This window comes from Microtus ochrogaster, chromosome 15 (genome assembly GCF_000317375.1).
Source record: "Microtus ochrogaster isolate Prairie Vole_2 chromosome 15, MicOch1.0, whole genome shotgun sequence".
Classification (NCBI taxonomy): domain Eukaryota; kingdom Metazoa; phylum Chordata; class Mammalia; order Rodentia; family Cricetidae; genus Microtus; species Microtus ochrogaster.
Window position 1 is genome coordinate 6,916,292 of NC_022017.1, and position 14,432 is coordinate 6,930,723.

Here is a 14,432-nt window from a genome sequence, read left to right on the forward strand (position 1 = left end):
ATGCGATCACACATGAGGCTTGAGGCTGTGGCGCTAACGGCTAGCTTTTCTTCTCATCGGGTTTCTCTAAAGAAGGCCTTCAGCTACCTGGCTTCCTGGCACCCATCATGCGGTTGAGTCTTGGGAGTGGGTGTAGGGGTGTGGGAAAAGAATGACTGGGCACTTGTATTTCTCTGGAAGAGCAGTGACCACTGTCCTTGGAAGACATTTGTCCATGGTCCTTGCCAAGTACATTCCAAGCAACTATTGATTCTCATGAAAGAGCCCCACTGAGTGAAGGTGTGTGGCTACTGTCGTGTTTGGAACCACACCAATCAACAAATTATAGGACTGCCCAGCTTTTGTAGGTGTGCCATTTGGAAGTTTGCTAAGTCTTAAATTCTTCAACCGAAGTGGGCTCACAGACGCCTACTACAGCCCTCCTGAAATATTTCAAGACCAGATTTCAGGCCTTTGCCAGACATCAACAATTTGGAGAACAAAGAATGCCTTTTAAAATTGATATTTTATTTATGTAGCATTTTAGAATATAAAAGTTTACAGAGTGTGATGGTCTTGGAGTACTACCAATAACACTTGGTTCTCCAGGGAAGTGATTCCGCCACTGTGGCGAGAACAGGTCTTGAAACTTCGTCAGTGTCTCCTCGGTAATTCTGATCAATCCGCAGCTGGTCTCTGATAGCTAGAGAGGATGTTGAATTCTTTCTCTCCCTGGCAAACAAGACTGACCCCGGGCCCCGCAGCCTCCTAATACTGTTGCCCTGGTTTGCAGAACTTCGCCGCCCAGATGGCTGGAGGCTTTGATGAGAAGGCTGGAGGTGCCCAGATGGGAGTGATGCAAGGTCCGATGGTAAGACAGCCGTTCTCAGCTGCCCAGACAGGAGGAGGCCATCCTTGGTCCTCTGCCTGGTGGATAACTGTCCAGAGTATCTCCATTGGTTCTGTAAGACCTCTCATCTAGTTAGCCGAGGAGTTCGCCGGTTTTTAGCGGTGGTGGATGCCGGTTTGAAGGATGCTCTGGAGTGAGTAGGAAGGATGAGGATGGAGAGATGCATAGAAGGCCAGTTGCTATTGCTTTTGGAATGAGAACTGAAGAATGCAGACAGCAGCTACTGTTCTCCAGCATCCACAAGGCTTCCAGCAGGAACTCTCACCCTGCGGCCTGGCTTGGCACATGCTAAATGAAATTCAGACTTTAGTAAACATGGCTGCCATCCAGGAGAAAGCAAGGCCAGCTTCTCGGTTCAAACGGTGCCTATAAATAAAAAATAGACGTTTGAGTGGGGAGTGGGAAATAAGAGGGAGCAGCCACGGAGGCCTTTGGCCCCTGCCCCCACAGCGTCTTCTTATCCTTTGTCTGGCTGCTAGGGGGGAGAAGATTCAATCCTGAAGCTGATGATACGCAGACTCAGTAAGTCTCTCATTTTTCTGTTCCAATGCAGGGCCCCATGGGACCTCGAGGACCCCCAGGCCCTGCCGGTGCCCCTGTAAGTGTTCATTCCTTTCCTCTTGGCATCATTACAGATGCCCATCAAGCTTCGACGGCATAGTTTGGGGTGTCAACAAGATGTCATTACTTTCCCTTCTAGGGCCCTCAAGGATTTCAAGGCACTCCTGGTGAACCTGGCGAGCCTGGTGTCTCTGTGAGTACCATAGGCTGCCCTCTTTCAGGGGTTTCTGGGGACGGTCTGCCAACCCACTTTCATGCTCTGCCAGCTCTTTCCCACGACTGGAAGGTCATAGAAAATCCAGATGTAGATGTTACTCCCCAGCTATGGAGCACCCTTCTAGAGAACCAGCGTGGCAGGAACTCCATCATGACACTTCCCCCTCTGGGGACCACCAGCCTGTGCTGCCCCCTCCCCCACCATGATCTCCTTTACCATTTTGTCCTGACCTTTTTGCCTTTCTTCCTCATAGGATAACTAACTTCCAAAACTACCATCCTGATTTTTGTTCCTTGTGTTTCCCTTCCATCGATCTCTTAAATTCTCTGTTTGCAGGGTCCCATGGGTCCCCGTGGTCCTCCAGGCCCTGCTGGAAAACCTGGTGATGATGTGAGTAGGTCTGAGAAGCCCCCATACCTCAGGGAGGGTGTGTGCTGAGGCTTCTGGGTAGAGAGACTTCCTGAGGAGCAAGGCTGGCCAGTCCTAAATTCCAGCTGTCTACCACCCACACACCCGCTTGCGATTTAGCTTGCCAGGTCTCTGGGGACAGTTTCAGATCTTATGAAAAGAAGAATAATTAAAACATCATTAACTTCAAGAAGAGAAATTGAGAAGTCAGAGAAGGGACAGGAAAACGTAAGGCTTAAAGGCTCAAAGCTGTAGAGTAGAAAAACAAAGAAAGAATCGTCCACCAAACACCCGTACATCATCTCCATTGGTAATAAGGTAGGAAAGCTCAGCCTGAGCCAAGATGTCTACAGAGGATGAAAAAAAACGCAGAGACGGGAGCCGGCTTTCTTGAACTCTTTTCACGACTGGCATCGCACAGTAAAACCTCCTGCGGTCAGGACATACAGGCCAGCCCTCAGAGCTCTGGGCAGGAGAGCAAAAGCTTGCTGGAGGAGTTGGAGACTAGTGAGGACCTAGGAATGTGCCAGAGAATAAGCCGTGACCCGGAACAGGCATCCTGGGAGGGGGCACCTGCGGGAGGTGGGCCGATGCACGGCTGTGGAACACACCAGTTATGCTCATGGGACTACCAAGAAAAACGAGATCTCTTTCCATGCAGGGTGAAGCTGGGAAACCTGGAAAAGCTGGGGAAAGAGGCCTTCCTGGCCCTCAGGTAAAGCTCCACCTTTCCTAACCCCACATGCTTTTCTAGCCTCTCCCCATACAGTGGCCATACAGCTCACTTATACAGCTTGATTAACTCAGTGTGAAACTGGGAACTAATAGTTCCTTCGTATATCCTGCCTTCAAGTTGGCGAGCATAGTTGTGTGAGCACAAGGTGATGGTCTGGGTTTGGCTGAGGAAGCTGTGGAGATGCCTGGATGCCTGCTTCTTACTGGTGGCCCAAGGGAGCTGTACCTGCAGGCTCTCCAGCAGCCTCCAGCAGCCAACAGCAGCCTTCGTCTGGTTTCTTCTTTCCCCTGAGTATTTCCCCTTTGCATTGCAGGGTGCTCGCGGATTCCCTGGAACCCCAGGCCTTCCTGGTGTCAAAGGTCACAGAGTAAGTATCAGGGGTAAGGGTTTTGGAGAGCAGGGGCTGCCTAAAGAGGAAACATTTGGGGGTATGCATGTTATTTTCTGTGTGGGTTCCCAGATGTGTGATGGAAGCTTTCTCTTGTTTCCCAGGGTTACCCAGGGCTCGATGGTGCTAAGGGAGAAGCTGGTGCTCCAGGTGTGAAGGTAAAGAAGCTGGAGACACACAGGGATTGGCGATGAAGCAAAGGAGACACTCTGTCCAGCCGAAGGGCTTAGGCAGTTGGAACGTAATTGGGAACACCCAAGTCTACATCATGGTAGATGAGCAGCGGCCTGGAAGCCTGGAGGGATTGACTCCCCTAGAGTTGAAACTGGCATGTTTCAGCCCTCACCGAATCACGCAGATCTCTCAATGACTTACTGGGAAGTTTCTGGGAACTATGACTTCAAGCATTGACCCTATGTGTGTGTTTTTTCCCCAGGGTGAGAGCGGTTCTCCTGGTGAGAATGGTTCCCCCGGCCCAATGGTGAGTCTGAGTCGCCCATGGGAAAGTCACCACAAGCTCTTCAGACCCCCAACAGCTGTCAAAGGGCCACATCACAAACCATAGCATCCATCCCTTCATGCATTCGTGCAGAGTAGATACAGGGCTTTGCAGATTTATCTGATCATGAGCAAAACCAACTTGCAGGAGACAGGTTGTTCAGAATTTCACCTGCCTGCACTTCCTTGAAACTGGAGCTGTTAGACACACTTAAAGTATATTTCAGGTTTTTTGTTTTTTTTTTTTAAATCTGTTTGTCTTCAGTGTTTTGGGGCACTCATCTGTCTCAAGAAATGAGCCCAGTCAGCAACAGGAACACACATGGGTCTGCCTGCAGGAAGCTCTGTGCTTTGCTGTGCCCTGGGAACAGGACCCAGGGGCAGGACAGTACTTTGCTTCCTAGCACAGCAGGCAGGGCCCCCGTGGGTGCGAAGGGCCATCCTGTCGAAGTCATCATGCAGCCCACCATTATGTCAATTAATGCTGGAACTATGTTGGTTGCAGGGTCCCCGAGGCCTGCCTGGTGAGAGAGGACGGACTGGTCCTGCTGGTGCTGCTGTGAGTAACCTCCAAAGTCAGCTGCCCCCATACGTTGAACACTTTACAGTTTACCAGTAGATTTTCTTGACTCTCAGAACAACTCTGTGATAAGCTGGGCTAGGAGGGACAGACCTATGATCTTAGTACCTGAGAAACCCAGGCAGGAGAATCGCAAGTTCGAGGCCAGCTTGGGCCTCTCAGTGAGACCTTTCTCAACCCTCCCCAACTCCTAACAAAGAAAATCCAGCTTGGTGTGATATAGAGAGCATTGTTATACCAGGAGTTTCCATCCCAAGTTTTCCCACTCCCGAGATTCAGGTGGAGGGGCCTGCAGAGCAGAAGGAGGGGTGGGGTGTAAGAGTAAGGTTCTCTTCAGCAGTCTGGATTCTTCAGGTCATCCCCTTTGGTAGCCTTTACCTCTTCCCAATCCGTGCAGCTAGAGTTCAGGAACAGGCTTAGCTCGTGGTAGCTGTCTAAGCTATGGATTCTGCCCTTTCTCTTGATTTGAATGACAGTACCCTAGAAAAAGAGAAAAGAGGCTAGCCTTGGCTCATAGGCCTCCATGCTTGATGTTGCCCTGAGTTGTGTCGATACAACACCAGTGGCCTCCATCTCGTGACCTTTTCTTGGTTGAGGACCTGGCATGCTTTTCTTTATCTAATCTTCCCCTCTTCCTGTGATGTAGGATCTGTTATTCTCATTTTAGAGAAGAGGGAATCGAGGCCCAGGAAGAATAAGCAGCTCACACTGAGGGTCCAGTCTCTGCTACCTCTAGTTAATGTGGGAAACCATGGGCTGGCAGACTGGCAGGCGATGGCGGGTATAGGGGCCAGATGAAGCAGTTAGCTCGGATCTCCAGGCAATAGAGAGGCCTTGTGGGTGCTTGGTCAGGCGAGTGATGTGATGAAAAGTGTGTTGAAGAAAGATTTCAGTTTTCTGTTGGTCTGCGCCCCAGTCAACCAAGCTCAGAGGCCCCTCCTCCTAGGTCCTTAGAGGGCAGCTGAAATAAATCAGCTTCATTGCATGCTGCTGCTTTCCAGAGGGGCGTCTCTCAGTAGCAGGTCTGTGAACTGAGCAGCTGTGACCCCTACTGTCAACAAGAGCTGCCCAAGGCCCTCGCCCCAGGGTCATTTTGTATGAGGAGGAGGAGGCTTGGGCCTGTTGCTTCTGCAAAGTCCCTAGCCTGGGGCTTCTAATGAGACTCGGAACTAGAGGGGCTCCCTTGTGAAGAGGTCAAGAGAGCCCGCCCCCTCTCGCAGTATTCTTCCTTCTTACCTGACACAGCAGGTCCGGGTCTTGGTTCTCTTTGGTGGTTCTTGTCCACACAGCGGTCATGCTGGCAGCGTGATTATGAGATTCAGTTTAGAACATTCTCTGCATTGTGCTGACGCTTTCTCTGGCCCTCCTCACTCTGCCTTGGTCTCTCCAGGGGCCTTGTGAGCCTAGGAGTTCCTGCAGGCCTTGCTGCCTGACTCCTGAGGGAAGGTACTCTAAGGTTGTCAGAGCAGTTGGCTCAGCCAGGAAACGCTGCCGGAGAGCAGACTCTGCCATCCCTCTGCCATTTTCTCCACTGAGTCTTGCTTTCCTGCCTCCTTCCCCTGACTGCCAGGCTGGAGGCTCCATAGGAGAGGCAGCCCACACCAGGAAGAAGGCTGAGTCCCACAGAGCATCCTTCCCTCAAGCTTCTGAGGAGAAACAGAGGCTTGCCAAAAGGCTCCCCCTTAGCCCAGTGGTTTTCAACCTGTGGGCCACAACCCCTGACAAATTTCTATCTCTAAAAGCTGTTATGATTCGTAACAGTAGCAACATTACAGTTATAAAGTAGCAACAAAAATAATTTTATGGTTGGGGGTCAACACAGCATGAGGAACTGTACTGAACAGTCGCAGCATCAGGAAGGTTGAGAGTCACTGCCTTAGCCTTCTGGGTCCCCTGCCAGGTTCTAGGCCTGGCTGTACCCAATGTAATGGCTCCTGGAGTTAGAGTAGAATTCCTCATAGGCACCTGAGAGAGAACCTTTGAGGCCCCCAAACTAGTGGAACTCTCAAAGCCCAAGTTCTGCTGAGAAGGAACAGCTTTGATTGCTTGGCAAAGACAAGTCTCTCAGAGATAAGAGCTAGGTATGGTTGGTTACACATCAGAGTTAGTGGCCTGTCCTCATCAGGGAGCAGCCTCCTAGGCCAGGAGTAGGCATCCTGTGGGTGTGGCTACTGTCCTGAACTGCAGTTGTCTGGGAGGGGCCAGAGGTCACCCGGGAGTTCATGGAGAGGAGGCTTTGCCTTAGCCCAAACCCAGGCTACCAGCACAGAAGCAGGTTGCTGCTTGCCTCTGCTGTTTTCCTTTTGCCCAGTTGACGGCTTTCTGAATGGTCACTCAGCTTCAAGTCAGGGACACTTGGGACCTAGCTGAAGTTTTAGAAATGATGGGACTACCGGGAAGTTGTCCAAGCTTCATTACACCAAGAACAAGCCCCCCATTGTCCTCTGTTCACCAAGTCATGCGGCTGGCCCAGAGGGAGTCCCCTGCTGCAGACACACACCTTGCTTGTGCCCAGCCCGGGGCACCCCAACACCATGTTCCCACATTTTATGTGAAGGTGGGCTGAAGTGGGCACAGCTGGATCTGTGGGCACCTCTTCCATTGGCTCCTTTTTTTTCATAACAGGGTGCTCGGGGCAACGATGGCCAGCCAGGTCCTGCTGGGCCTCCGGTAAGTTTCCCTCATCCTTAGCAGTTGACGGTACCTGTGTAGCCCAAGGAACAGCCTGTACTTGTCAGGAAGGAGGTGACCCATCCCTTAAGAGTTTTGGAAAGACCACAAGCAGCTTGCGTCCCCAGCTGCCATCAGCAGTCTCTTCTGTGAAGAGGTTAAAGCCTTGTGGCCTCTTATGATATGCAGACTTAGAAACTTGCCAGGCAAAGCTATGCATCTCTCTGGAGTTCCCTGGGGGCAGCAGCTCAGACAGTTTCTTCTACTTACAATGGGCAAGAGCAAAAATTAAATTAATCCAAAGTGAGGAAGGAGTGTGAGATGGGGTGTCTTTCTTTGAGGTCTAGACAGCGTTCACCCTTTATCCCCTTCTTCTCTCCAGGGTCCTGTCGGTCCTGCAGGTGGTCCTGGCTTCCCTGGAGCTCCTGGTGCTAAGGTGCGTGCATGTGAGTGAGTGTGGGATGTGCTGGTCAAACTGAAAATCTCAGAGTCAAGGCACTTTCTCACTCATAGCCCCTGCTAGGATCCCTTGTCACACCTCCTTCCTAGCCTCTGTGGGTCTTTCCAGAGTGTCTGTCTGTCTGTCTGTCTGTCTCTCTCTCTCTCTCTGTGTCTCTCTCTCTGTCTCTCTCTGTCTCTGTCTCTCTCTGTCTCTCTGTCTCTCTCTCTGTCTGTCTCTGTCTGTCTCTCTCTCTCTCTCTGTCTCTCTCTCTCTCTCTCTCTCTCTCTCTGACAGAAAGGTTTGACAATAGAGACTGGAGGTCTGCCTTGTAGATAAAGAGGGGAACCTAGGGATCTGCGGGAGAAGACTGGGAAGGAAAGGAAAGAAAAAAAATGAGCCTGGAGTGTCCAAATGTTTAAAGCTGACAAACCTAGAGGGAGCTTGAGGTTGGGGGGGGAGGACAGAGGCAAGGGGACAGTTCAGTTCTGTGCACTCTACCCCTTCCTATTTCTACTTCACTTGGGCTCTGGGCCCTTGTTAATATGGCTCTTCTAAGGATTACTAGAGGCCAGTGGGAGGCCAGCCAGTTCAGGGGAAGGCCCCCGTGGCCCAGGAGGGATTCCAGTGTGACCATTCCTGGGAATAAATAGGGAGCCTCCCTGTGTCACTGGCATCAGGTTGCTTTTCCACTCCTGGGGGTTTCCATGGCAACCAGACAGTGTCTGAGGCCTCTGGGAGCCGGGTGAAGGAGACCCATTGTGAGGAGGGACAGAGGACGGTAAGAGGGCCTGACCTTTAGAAAATAATAATAACCAAAGTGAAGCAGGAATGCTGTGTGCAGAAACCTGAGGAGTTTCTGACCTCTCTCCAGGTCAGCAGCCCTCCCCAGGGACTCCAGTCCAGAGAACAGATGGTAGCACGCTGTGACTTTTAGGAAAAACTGAAAATGAAAAGAGAGGTTTTATATGGGAGAGGCCTGCCAGTTAACTTAGGGAAAAGTAGAACCGGGGAGCCTGCCCCAGCTTGCTTCTGCCCTGGCTTACTGGCACTTCAAACAAGCCGAGGCCGAATCCTGGAGCAGCTCTGATCTCCCTGGTCAGACAGAAATGAAGCCACTTCTGAGCTGAGATGCTGAAGGAAACAGAAGGCCTGGGAATCGCCCTCTGGCTTCTGTTCTTCCATCAGAGAGAAATCACAAAGGGAGCAAGGAAGGGACTTCCCATGTGTCCATCATCCCATGGCCCTAACATCCCCTAACCCAGGCTTCTCGACAGAGGCTGACAGGACCAACAAGCTGCCTGTTGCACTAGGCATCTGCGTAGTTGCATGGGGCTCACAAGGCAGAAGTGAGGGGCAGAGTAGAGAAGGCAGGTGTGGGGTGTCATCTCATGCTGTTGGGCAGGGTGGGAGCAGAAATGACAGACTCCCAGGCGAGCAGGCCTGCCCATTTCCAGGTGTGTGAGCACGTGCAAGAGTTGTGCACACAGCTGGTGAACTGCTGCTGCCCCTCGCTCCCTTCACCCTCCCATTCTCTTCCCAGGGAGAAGCTGGCCCCACTGGTGCTCGTGGTCCTGAAGGTGCTCAAGGTCCTCGTGGCGAACCTGGCAACCCTGGGTCCCCTGGGCCCGCAGGTGCTTCTGTAAGTTCATCTCTTTAGCCTGGAAGGTCTGACATCTGTGCCCCTGGCCGTCTTGAGTGCGTGCGTCCCTTGAAGGGGCTGTTTATTTTATGGCAATATCATCTCTTCACCAGGGTAACCCAGGAACGGATGGCATCCCCGGAGCCAAAGGATCTGCTGTAAGTACTATCCCTAGGCTGAGTCCTCAGGATGCTCAGGTCCTCCTCATCCTCTCTCCTCACGCTCCTCTCTTCTGTTCATACTGACAGGGCGCTCCTGGAATTGCTGGTGCCCCTGGTTTCCCAGGGCCCCGTGGTCCTCCTGGTCCCCAAGGTGCAACTGGTCCTCTGGGCCCCAAAGGTCAGATGGTAAGAGCCTGAAATGATCCCCATGTCCTACCCACATGTCCCTCTTTTCTGTGCCCTCCTGCCCTGGCTCATCACAGTAGATTCCGGGGGCGGGAGGAGTAGGCCAGCTCTTTGGAGAGAACCCAGTGTGAGCACTTTTCTTTCTCTCGTTTAGGGCGAGCCTGGCATTGCTGGCTTCAAAGGTGAACAAGGCCCCAAGGGAGAAACTGTGAGTACCTGCCTTCAAGTCTGTCCTTACTGTAGTTCCGCCCCACAGATGACCCTTTTGGCCCACTGCCCCTTGCCCCAAGCCATTCCCCATTCTAGTACTGGTATTCCTGGAGAAGGGAACAAAGTACAATAAAGGAGACCTTGCTATGGCTTCCTCTCCCAGTTTGAATAGCTTGAGTTCCACTTGGGACTTCTGCTCCTCCATGGCTGATCCCATCTGGCCCCTCTTTGCTCTTTGCCCAAGCCCTCCCCCGCACCAAAAGAACAATCCCAAGGCCACTTCCTCTGCACACTGGGCCAGTGCTTTTCTCAAGATAAGGCGAAAACCTTACCCTGTTTCTCTTATGTTTGTTATCAGGGTCCTGCTGGGCCCCAGGGAGCCCCTGGTCCTGCTGGCGAGGAAGGTAAAAGAGGTGCTCGAGGAGAACCTGGCGGTGCTGGGCCCATCGGTCCCCCTGGAGAAAGAGTAAGTAAGCTAGGGGTCCCGGGTTCACAAGTCCAGTTCTGGGGCTCTCTGATTTGGCCATGCCCAATGACTTCTCTGGTCCTGGGGCTCTCTGATTTGGCCATGCCCAATGACTTCTCTGGTCCTGGGGCTCTCTGATTTGGCCATGCCCAATGACTTCTCTGGATAATGTTCTCTTCTCTGTTCCTTCCAATGCCAGGGGCACAGGCATCTTTAACCTGTCTGCGCCCCCTGTCCCGAGGGTGGCATAAAACAGTGAGCTTCTTCCTAGAGAGGCAGGAACAGATTCTAGATAGTAGGTTAGGCTCTCAGGGTCTTGCAGGCTATGGCTACTGCCCGCAGATAGCGTGGCAGGAAGTGAATGGATGGCCCCCGGGAGCCTGGTGGGACATCTTTCAGGCATGCTGGTGAGCTGCCATCTTCACCCTCTGCCTCTTGCCTACTTCTCCCTAGGGTGCCCCTGGCAACCGTGGTTTCCCCGGTCAAGATGGTCTGGCAGGTCCCAAGGTGAGTAGAGAGAGAGGGGGACTTGGTCCTCCCCATTTCCTTGGTTATGAAGCATTCCACTGACTTTCTCCCTCTTCTTGTGTAGGGTGCCCCTGGAGAACGAGGGCCTAGTGGCCTGGCTGGTCCCAAGGGAGCCAATGGTGACCCTGGTCGTCCTGGAGAACCTGGCCTTCCTGGAGCCCGGGTACGGAGGAGGGCACTGCTGTGTCCTTGATTTTGAATGCTGCCCAGACCCTCATACCCCCCCACATCATCTAAGTTGTGCTGCTAGAATTGGAGATTTGGGGTGTGCCCCTGACTTATATCAGTCTCTTTTCTCTCCCGAACAAAGGGTCTTACGGGTCGTCCTGGTGATGCTGGTCCTCAAGGCAAAGTCGGTCCTTCTGTAAGTCAATCATCCTGAGTGGGGTTTCTGGGAGAGTAGGGGATATCCTTCAGGAGACGATGGGAAGAGAGAAAGGAGTCTGGGGGAAGGCAGCTAGGATTCAGTACATTTTGAGAATGGCAGGAGTAGGTTTTATGGCCAGATGAGACTTGTACTATGAGCTCTGAAAATCACACACACACATGCACACACACACACACACACACACACACACACACACACACACAGCATGCATGCACACACAATGCATTGGAGCATCTTCTAGGAGGAAGAGTGGGGACAAAGATTAGAGATTCAGGGAAGACTTCTGAGCTTGAGCACCTTCCATAGATGGGTCCATCTGTGTGGGGTTGGTCAACCCTAGATGTATGTACATGGCTAGTACTTTGTTCCATGTCTGCCACTCAGCGGGCACTTAGATACTGATGGGGAAAGATGACTGGAGGGACAATGTTCAGAGAATGGCATCCTGTCTTTCAGGGAGTCCCTGGTGAAGACGGTCGTCCTGGACCTCCTGGTCCTCAGGGAGCTCGTGGGCAGCCTGGTGTCATGGGTTTCCCTGGCCCCAAAGGTGCCAATGTAAGTAACAGTTTTCTCTGTCATCTCCTTTGTCTTCTCTATCCTTTGGAGAAAGGGCTGGTTTCTGAACAGTTAACCCAGGGCAGGTGACATGGACAGCTCTGTCCTCCATGCCCTACCATGGATGCATGTGATCTGGGAGAGAGTTGTGAACATTGTCTCTCTGACATTATGTCATAGAACCTGGTGGCCTGGATGCCTCTGAATATAAGAGAAGGGGCTGATGTTTGATGTTCCTTCTGTGGTGCACTGGGATGAGGCTTCAGACCCTAGGCTCCTCGGTCTACCCTATGCCTCACTCCACCCTCAACCGTCCACCTCACATTTTTTCCTCCCCTTCTTTTAGGGCGAGCCTGGCAAAGCTGGTGAGAAGGGACTGGCTGGTGCTCCTGGTCTGAGAGTAAGTGTTCTCCTAGTAACTATGGTTTGGTGTTGGTGGAATACCTATCAGGAATGGGAGGGGTGAGCCCCAGACATGGTCCTCAGAGCCTTGGTTATCAAGAGTTGATTCCTATGGCTGAGCATGTGCTACGTTATGCCTTCTGGGATCCTCCCAGAGAAACTACTGGCTGCTGAGTGCTTACAGAAGCAAGGCTCAGGTACAGGTAGATGTCTGTAGAGAAAGGCGAGGGAAGTGGCAGATACAGCAAGAGGTACAGGGAGTGGGGGTAAAAGTGGAGTTTCATTGGGGACCTTGACCCAAAAGTATATCTGCTGGTCTTAGGTGACATCATATGATATAAGTCATTACAATTCCTTTTCCTCTGCTCTGTAGGGTCTGCCTGGCAAAGACGGTGAGACAGGTGCTGCAGGACCCCCTGGCCCTGCTGTAAGTACCGACCCAGTTTCTCCGGGTGTCTTTGTTGGGAGCTAAAACAGAAAACCTAACATCCATTGAGTAATGGAGGTGACAAACATGGATCTGGGCTGGACCATCCCCAGATGAGAGAGGATGGGGCCTGCTGAGAAGAGGGCAGTGGGGGTAGACGAGGGAGGTGAAGTGTCCAGCCACATTTCGGACAGTCCAGGAAGACTTCTCTAATCTACTCCCCAGGGCCTGAGGTTCTCCAGACTCCTGACTTAACTCACCTTCTCTTTCTTTCTGCAGGGACCTGCTGGTGAACGAGGCGAGCAGGGTGCTCCTGGGCCATCAGGATTCCAGGTAGGTGGCTGGTGGCTGGGCCAGACTGTCTATGTAATCCATCCCCATGTCTAGAGCTCTCTGGGCATGCACTGTGGATAGCAAGTTCACTCTCCTCATGGGAAGCCAGGGGATGAGGCTTCCCTGCCTGGCCCTCATTGCTATCTCCTTATGGTTTGTCCAGTGCTGTGCCTCCCTGGAGGCTGAAGCAGCAAACTTAACTCTTTGCATGTCACTTTGGCTTCCAGGGACTTCCTGGCCCTCCCGGTCCCCCAGGTGAAGGTGGAAAACAAGGTGACCAGGTGAGTGTGGAGCTCTTTGAACTTGTTTAGCTGACATTCAGGAACCAAGGGAATGGGTGCATGAAGAGCCCCACTATGAGTGTCCCAGGCCTGGTTCCCGGCTCTCTTAACAACCGTCTGAGCTATTGCAGCCACTGTGGAAGAACTGTTCTGGGGTCTGGGGCAGGCAGTCTTCATTCTTCCATACTCTTTTGTTCTCTAGGGTATTCCTGGTGAAGCTGGAGCTCCTGGCCTTGTGGGTCCCAGGGTGAGTGTCCTGCCACCCATTACTGGGGTGCCTTCTCCCCCATTCAGTTGCCCTTGCCTCTCAGCTCTGCAGCCTGCCTAGGGTTTTTGGGGATATGCACCCCTCCCCATCACATCTTCCCCACCGCTTTGGCCTGAGTGCTGCCTGGTGTCCCTCTCACAGGGTGAACGAGGTTTCCCAGGTGAACGTGGATCTCCTGGTGCACAAGGCCTCCAGGGTGCTCGTGGTCTCCCTGGTACTCCTGGTACTGATGGTCCCAAAGTAAGTGACGCCAAGTCCTTCAGGGGTCTTCCATCCAGCCCTGGGGAGACATGCTGAGAGGAGGGAGGGAGAGAGGGAGGGAGGAGAGGGAGCACAGAAGGAGGAGGACCAGGAGGGATTTGAGGGAGGTGATGCTGGGATGGAGACGGAAGAAAGGGAAAGGCGTTTGGGACACTGGTTTCCCCAGGCTGTGCACAGTGGGGCCATGAGAGAGGTCTTGCTCACTACAGACTCCTCTTGTCTTCCACTCTAGGGTGCACCTGGTCCAGATGGCCCCCCTGGGGCTCAGGGTCCTCCAGGTCTACAAGGAATGCCTGGCGAGAGGGGAGCAGCTGGTATTGCTGGGCCCAAGGGAGACAGAGTAAGTACTGGGCTTACCCAAAGCCACAATTGCCACACTTCTGCTCCCGCAGTCTTCCTTGGCCTTCTGAAGACGAGGGTCCTGGTTGCTCTTTGAGAAACTAGAAGTCCCCCCCCCCACACACACACACAAACCCATCTGCCACGGTGACAGCCATTTCTGTGTTCTTTCACTACTTGTTACTTTGTCACCAGCCCTAAGGCCACAGAAAACAACTCTTAGGCAAAGACTGGGTTCCAGAACCTCAGCCAGGTAGGGCAGAACTGGCAGCTGGTCCCAAAGGGCCCCCTAAAATACTTGATTTTCTCTCCCACAGGGCGACGTTGGTGAGAAAGGCCCAGAGGGGGCTCCTGGAAAAGATGGTGGACGAGTAAGTGAATGCTGGATTAGGAGCCGGCATGGGGACTTAGGAGCCGGCATGGGGGCCTAGGAGCCGGCATGGGGGCCTAGGAGCCGGCATGGGGGCCTAGGAGCCGGCATGGGGACCTAGGAGCCGGCGTGGGGGCCTAGGAGCCGGCATGGGGGCCTAGGAGCCGGCGTGGGGACTTAGGAGCCGGCGTGGGGACTTAGGAGTTGGTATGGGGACTTAGGAGCCGGC

General features: G+C 52.9%; 1 protein-coding gene across 1 annotated transcript in view; it reads left to right on the top strand.

Annotated features, from left to right (window-relative positions):
• Window positions 1-14,432, top strand: part of Col2a1 (collagen type II alpha 1 chain) — a 29,313-nt gene that overhangs the window by 6,388 nt on the left and 8,493 nt on the right. Inside the window, exons 8-35 of the mRNA XM_005353982.2 lie at window positions 773-850; window positions 1,443-1,487; window positions 1,590-1,643; window positions 2,004-2,057; window positions 2,737-2,790; window positions 3,125-3,178; window positions 3,304-3,357; window positions 3,636-3,680; window positions 4,203-4,256; window positions 6,903-6,947; window positions 7,330-7,383; window positions 8,930-9,028; window positions 9,142-9,186; window positions 9,277-9,375; window positions 9,530-9,583; window positions 9,944-10,051; window positions 10,505-10,558; window positions 10,644-10,742; window positions 10,890-10,943; window positions 11,424-11,522; window positions 11,869-11,922; window positions 12,298-12,351; window positions 12,631-12,684; window positions 12,912-12,965; window positions 13,168-13,212; window positions 13,375-13,473; window positions 13,727-13,834; window positions 14,151-14,204. Of these exons, the coding sequence (XP_005354039.1) occupies window positions 773-850; window positions 1,443-1,487; window positions 1,590-1,643; window positions 2,004-2,057; window positions 2,737-2,790; window positions 3,125-3,178; window positions 3,304-3,357; window positions 3,636-3,680; window positions 4,203-4,256; window positions 6,903-6,947; window positions 7,330-7,383; window positions 8,930-9,028; window positions 9,142-9,186; window positions 9,277-9,375; window positions 9,530-9,583; window positions 9,944-10,051; window positions 10,505-10,558; window positions 10,644-10,742; window positions 10,890-10,943; window positions 11,424-11,522; window positions 11,869-11,922; window positions 12,298-12,351; window positions 12,631-12,684; window positions 12,912-12,965; window positions 13,168-13,212; window positions 13,375-13,473; window positions 13,727-13,834; window positions 14,151-14,204 (1,824 nt within the window). The remainder of the gene's footprint in view (window positions 1-772; window positions 851-1,442; window positions 1,488-1,589; window positions 1,644-2,003; window positions 2,058-2,736; window positions 2,791-3,124; window positions 3,179-3,303; window positions 3,358-3,635; window positions 3,681-4,202; window positions 4,257-6,902; window positions 6,948-7,329; window positions 7,384-8,929; window positions 9,029-9,141; window positions 9,187-9,276; window positions 9,376-9,529; window positions 9,584-9,943; window positions 10,052-10,504; window positions 10,559-10,643; window positions 10,743-10,889; window positions 10,944-11,423; window positions 11,523-11,868; window positions 11,923-12,297; window positions 12,352-12,630; window positions 12,685-12,911; window positions 12,966-13,167; window positions 13,213-13,374; window positions 13,474-13,726; window positions 13,835-14,150; window positions 14,205-14,432) is intronic.